At 48.4% G+C, this 9,651-nt stretch overlaps 3 protein-coding genes across 3 annotated transcripts; all 3 read left to right on the plus strand.

Annotated features, from left to right (window-relative positions):
- Positions 1–5,989: 5,989 nt before the first annotated feature.
- Positions 5,990–6,220, plus strand: PHALS_08177 (uncharacterized protein; the record flags this gene model as incomplete). The annotated part of the gene is made up of 2 exons (XM_024723479.1): positions 5,990–6,124; positions 6,170–6,220. 2 exons carry the CDS (start codon positions 5,990–5,992, stop codon positions 6,218–6,220), a joined length of 186 nt encoding a protein of 61 aa, XP_024574451.1.
- Positions 6,221–8,142: 1,922 nt separating this feature from the next.
- Positions 8,143–8,634, plus strand: PHALS_08178 (uncharacterized protein; the record flags this gene model as incomplete). The annotated part of the gene is made up of 1 exon (XM_024723480.1): positions 8,143–8,634. One exon carries the CDS (start codon positions 8,143–8,145, stop codon positions 8,632–8,634), a length of 492 nt encoding a protein of 163 aa, XP_024574452.1.
- Positions 8,635–8,912: 278 nt separating this feature from the next.
- On the plus strand, positions 8,913–9,590 carry PHALS_08179 (Ribonuclease H-like domain; the record flags this gene model as incomplete). Its single annotated transcript, XM_024723481.1, has 1 exon — positions 8,913–9,590. The coding sequence occupies one exon, from the start codon at positions 8,913–8,915 to the stop codon at positions 9,588–9,590; it is 678 nt and encodes a 225-aa protein (XP_024574453.1).
- Between the last annotated feature and the right edge of the window lie 61 nt (positions 9,591–9,651).

Consider the following 9,651-nt stretch of genomic DNA (forward strand, 5'->3'; position numbering starts at 1 on the left):
AGGTGAAGGGCTTTGAGAAGCCATGGAAGATCCTTATCCTTTTCGGGGTGTCGGGCAATTATGGTCGACAGTCCACGATGAAAGGAAGTTAGCTGTATGCTGAGGCGCTGAAAGCGCGGTTGAGTGACATTGCCACTGTTCGCTTAGCGACGGGGGCTTGTTTTTCTGTGCAGAGGGTCCGTGTGGAACTCGTATGTCAAGGTTCGTGACTTTGATAGCGTGGAGCGCTGCTTAGTCTTAGACTTGGATTCAAGGTATGACCTTTTCCTTGGTATGGCATGGTTGGAACACCATGAGCCATGGATTGACTGGAGGTCGAAAACCTTGGGCGCAACGCGCACGTCGCCTGGCGGAGCATTGGTGAGTCATGACCCAACCTCTGCTAGGAAGAAAAAGTGTTATTGGCGCGGGCACTGGACCGGATGCTGGATATCGGAATATCCGAGTTGACGAACACCGCAGGTGTATCTGACGAGGGTCTCGGGCATGGCTCGCGGGCTGAACGTGGAGTGGCACGTAACCCAGTGGGCAGTTCTCGCGTTACGAGGCAGTTGAAAGTGGCATGGTCGTACGAGGTCCGAGGCATCGACTTCTCAGCCCTAGTGATGCGCGTGGAGTGGCACGTAACCCACTGAGTACTGCTCACGTTACGAAGCAGTTGAAGAGTGGCAGGGTCGAACAAGGTCCGAGGCATCGAGGTTGAGGCCCTTGTGATGCGCGTGGAGTGGCGCGTAGCCCACTGAGTACTGCTCATGTAAAAAAGCAGTTGCTGCATGCCAAGGTGGTATGGTTGGACGAGGTCCGAGGCATCGAGGGCGAGGCCCTAGTGATGCGCGTGGACTGGTACGTAACACACTGAGCACTGCTCACGTTTTGAAGCAGTTGCTGCATGCAGAGAGTGATATGGTCGGACGAGGTCTGATGCATCTTGGCAAGGTCCTTTCGATGCGCGTGGAGTGGCACGAAATCCACTGGACGGAGACTGCGGGAATAGCATATGTGTTTAACAACATCAGAGCTTCAATGGGTCAGGAAATGGGAACACTAGACGACGCTATCTGCGTGTCCACACTAGTTTCGCAGAGACGTATACCCTCTGCGAGGAGGCGACAGCGACGACATATGTCCGCTACAAGACTCCGGGCGTCCTTCCCTACTCAAGATGTATCTACCGTAGACGATAGCGCACAGCAATAGACCCTCGTCATCGGTATGACGGGAGGGTGGCGGCTCCTCAGCCTCGAGACTATTCCGCGGTGGATGCTCTTCTTGAGCTGGACGAGATGTCCTTTGAAGAGTTTGGCGGTGCCTTGGAGGCAGACGGCTTGCCGAATTGTTCATTATATGACCGGATGAGGAGATCAACTCGTTGTCGCTATTGGTTAAATCTGTCTTGGAAGACACCAAGAAGGTGCTGAATACATAAAGTGGATCTTCGATCCTGGAGAATCCCTCGGATCCGTAGTATCCTTTGGTAAAGAAATTTCAAGACGTCGTCTCCAAAGTCCCACGTCGGTCCTATCTCCTGATAGAGGTATGCATCATGAGATCGACCTGGTTCCGGGAACCAAATGCTTCGTAACACGCCAATGGCCCCTGCCCAAGGAGCAGTGAGACGTCATTGACGACTTTTTCCGTGCGAAGCACGAGGCAGGAATGGTGCGTGAAAGCAAGTCTGCCCATTCGACACCCAAGTTTTGTGTCCGGAAACCGAACGGCAAGTGACGTATCGTTCACGCTTACAATAAGCTCATCGCTGCCACCATTCCGGCACAGAAGCCGAATCCTGGAAAGGATGTTCTCCAGAACATAATAGTTAGATGTACAAAGTATAGCGCACTCGACGTAGTCGATGGGTATTACCCATTGCTATGAGGACGAGTGATATTCCGCTGACAGCGGTGAGTACACCGAGCGGGATGCTCTGGTAGTGGCTGGTGATACCCCAAGGGCTGTCGATGTACCAGTAACATTTAATCGCCTTGTGACGCGATCGTTTAGGCCCCATTGGGAATTGACAGACATACTTCGACGACATTTTTGTCCACATTCGCGCGGGGCACTGGAGAAGAGATGGGGAAACCCACATCGTTCATGAAAAAGCGGTGCTCGAGTGCATGCGCACGAATAAGCTGTGTGCTCATGCCGATACGTGCATCTTTAAAGCAGAAGAAAAACCCTTTTAGGGGGCTTCATTGGGAAGCGTGGTCTTCGAGCAGTTTCCGCTAAGTTCAAAGCCATTGTAGACTGGTCGATTCAGAAGAGCAAAAAAGTCTGCGCAAGTGGCCTGGCCTCGCCAACTACTTGCACAAGTATAGCGCAAAGTGTGCGGGAATGGCAGAATGTTTTTAAGAAGGATGCGGAATGGTGTTGGGACACCCACTATCGGGAGGATTCTGACGGGGTCAAAGACAGCCTCCTTCATGCACCAATAGTAGCGTTGCCAGGCCGCGATCGTCTTTTCGGTGTCGTCTGTGACGCTTTGGACTTTGCCATCGGCTGTGCACTGCTGCAAGCAGACACCGAGGGACGAGATCGGGTGATCACGTTCGAATCTCGCCAGCTCAAGACTCAGAGCAGATCTACCAAGTCCACGACAAGAAATTACTTGCGATGAAGTATGCAATTGTCAAGTTTAGGGTCCACCTGCACGGCTCCAAGCCGTTTGTGATCTACACAGATCATGCGTCACTACGCACTGCGACTCAGTCACCTCACCAATCGTAGAGGATGGTCAGATGGCTCTCCTTCTTCGCCGAATTTAAATTCAAGGTGAACAATAAGCCAGAAAAGCAGAATGCTTTGACTGATGCGTTGTTATGCAAACCGGATATTGAGCTTTCTGATGACGTCAGTGACGGGATTGATCCACGCCGCATACGCGGGTGATCATATACGCGTAGCGTTGCTCCGGACTCCTGGAGCAAGACCGGTACCATTCCGGTATTATGGACTTCGTGTTTGGCCTGCCGAATGACTCGGCGGGCAACTCGGGTGTAGTGGTCTTTGTGGACCGTTTGAGCAAGACGGCTCATCTTGCAGTAGTGCCGAACACCATCGACGGTTTAGGTACAGCGACACTGTTTGTCGATCGTGTCTTTCGACAACATGGACTCCCGGGGCCAATTGCTCTGATAGAGACGCACGCTTCACTGAGAATTTCTTACAATGTTCAGGGTGCTGGGACCCAAGTTGACTATGTCAATAGCGGACCATCCGCAGTTCGATGGTCAGGCTGAGTGCGAGAATCGCGTCGTTGAGTACGTCTCTCGTAGCGTCTGCGCTGAGGCTCCGATGAGTCGGAGCGCCATGCTGCTACTCGTAGAGCTCACTCTGAACAATGCAGTGCATTCGTGTACCGGCTAGACGCGCCTTTCTACATAAACGGGCTCGTTCACCCTAGCGTTCCGCTGTCGCCGCCATCTCATGGCGCAGGACTTGGTGGGGAAGAAAAGCCGAGCGACTAGCTGATGCCGGCCCCCTCGCTGTTTGCAAAGATTTTGATGATTTCCGGTCTAACAGACTGAGCGTCTTGCGACACGTTCACGATGCGATTGCTGAAAGCCAAGACATGCAGAAGGAGTATGCAGAATGAAGCAGCAGAAGAAATGCTGAAAACTTTGAGGTCGGAGACCTGGTTTTATTAATTGCTCAAAACTTCTACATATGCAATTTCTACTGTCGTTAAGACAAAGCTCCGTTCACGATTTATCGGTCCTTCTAGGGTCGTGGCTTTGCGTATACGGTACACTTTCCAAAACAGATGCACGCCCACCCAGTGGTTTATGTGGGCTTGCTCAAGCCTTACCGGGATCCAAAGCAAGTGATTGTGGAAGCGTTGGTGCTGGATCAGCGTCCACAGGCGCTTGACCACCCAGAAGCTGATGAGCATCTGGGTTTGAGCACGTAGTGCAACGATCTTCATCTCCAATGGCACCAGGTGCTCCACCGTAGCAATTAGTGACGCATTTTTCTGCTCGACGGCTAGGAACCGCTTCGCCAGAGCACGATAGTCCGCAACGTGAGGCAGTGGGTGCAAAAGTGCTCCAAGCTCTCCCGGTCTTCTGCACAACGGGACGCGACCACGGCAAAATGCTCGGCAGAGTGCCGATGACGATTGACTTTGTCCTCCTGAGCTCGAAGAGCATCGCGAGTCACCGACCGCGATCGACCAAATCGTCGTCGTCCGCCGCCGACACTTGTCGATAAGAATGGTGGCGTCCACTACCACGTGGAGTGCATTGTGGGTTGATGTCGTCGACAGGGTCGAACCCAATATCTTGTGAAGTGGCGGGTTACCCAAACTCCAAGAATTAGTGGGAATATGAGGTGCCACTTCCGCAAGACTTCCCAAACGTCATTGAGCTTATGGATAGAGAAATGTTCCTCGTCATCGTACGCCTCTCGCGCTTCTCGGAAATAGCCAGGGAAGCCGAAGGGCCATGATATGGGCTCAAGCTATGTGCATGAGCTACTGTGGTCGTAGACTTACCCGTGTGAGAGACCACGAACGTGATGGATAAATCTATACGTCGCAGGGTGACAATACGAAGGAAGCCAACGTTGCGCATTGAGTTGAGCAAACGCGAACCTAAGATGGCGCTCCACGCGCACGTCCACCTACTGTAAGTTAGACAACGAGGAAAGTTTCCGGTGGCTCGGCTGTAAGTTAGACAGCGAGGAGAGTTTCCGGTGGCTCTGCACCCATCGCGCAAAGATCTCATCGCCATCTGAAGCAGTTTTGCCAGGGCGAGCAAGACAGGAATCGTCCGCATCGCGGGTACATGGGTGTCTCCTCTTTGAGCGTGGAGTACCTTTTATTGGAATTTGTTGAGGAAATAAGTAGGAGAGCTTTTTGCTTGTCAAGCTCAGCTTGTTTAGTAGGCGGGGACCGACCACGTAGACTCCCAACGATCAGTTGATTGCGTTCCTTGCTTCAGTAGCGAGATCCGCCGAGCGCTAGCCGGACTGACCGTGGATGCGCGCATAGCCGCCCTGTGGGCAGCCCCTAACGGCTGCTCCTGTGCCTCGTCGAGGCGATTGGTAATGATGCCACTCCCCTCGAAAGTCGAGAAGCCGGGAAACGGACACGGTGTCCGCAAGGTTCGAGCAGGGCTCACGTCGCGCCGTTGGCGCACCTCATTTTTCACTTCTTCCCATCCTCGGAAAGGAGTACCTGGCTCCTTTGTCGACTTCCTCCAAATCGTCGACGAGATAAGTCTCTCGTGGCGGGCGCGGTGCACGGTGCTCGGTTGCCGAAGGCTTGGGATGCACTTTCGTTGAAGCCGCGGACGTGCTGCCCGAAGTTATCCGCGTGCAGGAGACGAAGCACAACGAGAGGCAAAAAATGCGTGGTTAATGTTTCATTGTAAATCCGAGTTTGATGTACTATTATATCGCTTTGTGAGTATTTAACAGCACTAACTTTTGCTAACATCTGACAAAGTCTTCTTCGAAAACTTGTGGCTATTTCATTAAAGTCAAATATTCTAGGTACAACTTCATTTAATGTAAACTTGGCCGCGCTTTGGTTCAGTGCTAAGTATACACTATTAAAGTCGACGCAGAATGAATGGTTTTCGATGAAAATATCTCTCTGCTTTTAAGACCCATTTCAAGTTGATCTTGCTAGACTCACAAATTTAAGTAATGAGATCAAACAGCAAATTGAGCATCCAGATGATGTGCGATATCAAATTTAGTGCTGAACATGCACCGCACGACATAAACAGAGCAGGCCTTAAAACGGATTGCCCAATGCTAAGTGCAAACCAGTTCTAATGAAACCAAGATAAAAGCATCCTTTCCAAAAAATACTGAAATTAAGATAGAAGCACTCAGTACAAACAAATAACCAACTAAAATGATATATTTTGCAATATCTGAAAACGACTCACCAGCCCACTTTGCGGTTTGCACGACCAAATTTGCTGCAAATCTCTCTGTGCTCGTCCTTGTTGTTGCTACTCTTTCTCGTCAGGCTTAAAAAATGTTGAGAAGTGGGGGCTTGGAGCTTCTGGAAACATTGTGCGCGGAAGAAGCGGTAGAGCTCAAACTTGTGGCTGTAAACGTCGCCTATCGAAAATTTCGGTGTTGTTTTCACCATTCCACTCGGTCCGCATCGGTCCGTAATGTTTGGAGAACTCCAAAACGCTTTGATGCGCAACAGCTTTATGACTGTCACGATTACATTATGCTCTACTCGCCCATCATCGATTAAGCGATTAATCCTGTTGAGTTGGCACCGCTCAATACTGTTGATGAACGATATTGCAGCTATATATCTGTTACACATACAACAAGTTTCATATTTCTTCGTACAGAAATTGAACTCAGATATAATGGTTATGATGTGGTGGCACTTTCATGATTGAGGCCTCAAATCTTTCAAAGAACAAAGTTTGACTGCACACTATAGGGTTCTCTGTGGGGTGTCTATCCAGTACAAACGTTCATTCGTCCAATTTAACATTGTTACAAACAATCTGGTTCGTCTTACTCCGCCGCTATGATGTACCAGATTGCACATTCCAAATTATACATCATAGCGGCGGAGTCAGAAGTATGATATACGTGAAAGACAAAGAAACGGAAGAATCTATTTCCCATCGGGATCTACCAAAAAATCAACGAATTGATCAAATTTGATCAAGTTTGTCAAAGGTCGGAATATGGTTACGGAAAGCGAAGTAAAGAACGTTTCCATCTTTTCTTTTGTAATATTGTATACAATATAGAAAGCTGCTTGACTATGGGTTCTGTTCACCCCAGCTATATGCTCATGATTTCAGTGAAGGTGAGAACTACAACTAACATTCTTTTCGGCTAATGTGAATACAGCACGATGATAATTGGAACAATGACGAACTGGGATCATGATCAAAGAGAGGCATTGTACCAAAGTTACCCTCTAGACGCTCCATTGCAATGTTGTGTCGCCCCATGCAGAGTTAAATATTCAGTACTATTGCCCCGCCGAGTTAGTCTGTACTAACCGGTATCTTGCCATCTTATGTACCATTCTCGAATTCGTCGTCCTTCACAAATATTGCCTCAAAGTCCTCGGTAATACATCCTGGGCGTCTTCACACTTTGTCAATTTTGCTGCTTATTAATGTCACTTTGATGGCCTGCTATTTCCTTCTGCCAACTTAAACGTGGTGTCCTACAGCGCGTCGTTTATCTCACGAAGTAAGTGAATAGACGTTAAGGGGGGCTCAGACCCCCAAGCAGATAAGTAATCGCCAACAATGAGAGGGTACGCATCTAATTGCTATCGGAAGGGTATGTATCTCCTCAAGGAATCGTATACATGATCTTCGTCAAGTCAAAAGCTGCTCTAAATGCAAAATCAAACATAACAAACTGCTATGGTTTCATAATTTTCAAAAAAACAAATGCTGCCAATCTTTCCCTTTAATGTGAGCCAAACCGGTCTCTTCTGATTAAGACATTGAACAAAATATCACGCCTGGGGTCTAATTCCACGTATTATACGTGTCGGCTCTTTGGGGCGTATTCGAACTGGAATTTGCTTCCGTCCAGATTGCCGAGATCCTATTGAAAATGCGTAGCCATCTTGGCCGACAGTTATAATGCAATATTCTGTGAGGATGTAGTGGAGATTTGAATGAGAATTTAAGCTTTTCCGACTTTCATCAAACACATCCGCCCTTACCGGGCATTTCCGACTAGGGATGGGGACGTTAAGGGACGGGAAGTTCCCGTAAAATAAAATTTGATCCCATCTTTACGTTAAGTTTACGTTAAGGACGTTAACTTTGGAACATCTGTATTATGTGAGCCACATATTCCCCCACAACAGAATAGGACAAGAGCGGAGTGTTCGCGAGGATCAACTAGCTACTTGACTGTCGAAGGGCATTCTACTCCAGCTATTTTGTTCTTTGTGGTGATCGACGGGTGGAACTATTCTGTCACTGGTGTCAGCTGGGGAGGGGTGTGGAGAATTTGGTTTTGTTTGACGACTACTTGAACTGGATTGAGTGAAGCTACGTTTCTGGATCTATTCACTGTTAAGTGGAAGTTACACTGGAAATTTATCTTTTACTGTAGATAGAAGTTACTTTCTGGTTTGGATCGCTACAATACATTTCTTGGAGCTCTATAAAAAGTGTTTCTATGGAGGATGCAACGCCCCAGCACCCGGATCTGCCTTTATTTAAAATGCCGCGCCAGCACAAACAAGGCTACTGGTCCTTCGTCATGCTAGTTGCCCCCAGCGCGCATCTACCAGCGGGGAAGTCGAAGTGGGAATCATCAGATGCAGATATGGCATACTGCACAAAGTGTAAGGCAACTTTCAAGTACAAATCGGGAAGCAGTGCTGCCATCCGTCAGCATCTTGGCCAACAGCATCCTAAAGTTCTAGCTGAATTACAAGGCAACATGAAGCGAAAGGATGCTTCCAAACTGGTGAAAGACGCGATAGCGTCTAAAAGAATGTCTAGTACTGTGTTCCTTTCACCAACCAAAAAGTCCAAGAAAGTTAATTCGGCGGAGGAAGCTATGGCTACAAGACTGCTAACTGACTGGATAAATAAGTGCTTGCGGCCGTTGGGAATTACGGAAGACAAAGAACTTAGGTTTTTACGACCTTCATCCAGACCATAAATGGTATTTACGAGTTACCGTCTCGCCGCACGATCACAGAACGTCTACAAACGCATGCCGCGCAGAGAAGAACGGAGGTGAAAGATGAAATTATAGAATGCGCCTTATTCTATAGTCTCACTACCGATATCTGGACATCACGTACAACTGAAAGTTTCCTTGCGCTAACTATTCATTTTGTGACTACAGCTTTTAAATTGATGTCTTTCACTCTAGAGGTTGTCAGTTTTCCTGGAAAACATTCTGGTACGCGAATTGCGAGCTTAATTCGCAGCCTGATGGAAAAGTGGGGTCTTGATAGTTTACGTCTGACAAAAATTATACGTGACAATGGCGCAAATATTGTAAAGGCATGTAATGACTTGGAAGTTGATCATTTCGGTTGTGTGGCTCACTCTCTGCACCTTGTTGTGTCTGGAGCTCTCTCAAAATCGTGGGAAGAAGTTGAGGCAGCTCAAACAGACGAGCAGATGAGTTTTGGTGTTCTAGCAGAGCCCGATGAAACTGATGAACAATGGGTGGAAGATCCGGAGGCTGAGCTGGAAGCTATTGGTGAGTTAGAAGACGAATTGGGTCTTATATCGCTGGAAGTTACTTCTTCTGTTGAGTCTGTTGCTGAGTCAGTGGATCTAGAAACCGACGATTGCATGGATGAAGGTCTTCTAGATGGGTGTCTAAGTGCAAGTGCAGCAGTCGGGCTGATGGACGCAATGAAGAAGGCGATGAGTGAAACACGAAAGCATGTTGCTAGCTTCCGCAAGATTGTTACCTTTTTCAACAAGAGCGCAAAAGGAAAAGCCAAGCTAAAAGAACTTCAAAAGGTTCCTCTGCCACTTACTGTTATCGCGGACGTGGCAACGCGTTGGAACAGTACCCACCAAATGATTGAGCGGCTTCTCTTTCTTCGCCCGATACTTCAAGAATTTACAAACGTCGGTTGGAAAAGACGAGTTTAGTGCTGTCAAGATCGCAAGACCAACGGGTGAAATGTGGTTCCACATTCAGTGTTTAGACAAG

This window comes from Plasmopara halstedii (genome assembly GCF_900000015.1).
Source record: "Plasmopara halstedii genome assembly, contig: Scaffold_322, whole genome shotgun sequence".
Classification (NCBI taxonomy): Eukaryota; Oomycota; class Peronosporomycetes; order Peronosporales; family Peronosporaceae; genus Plasmopara; species Plasmopara halstedii.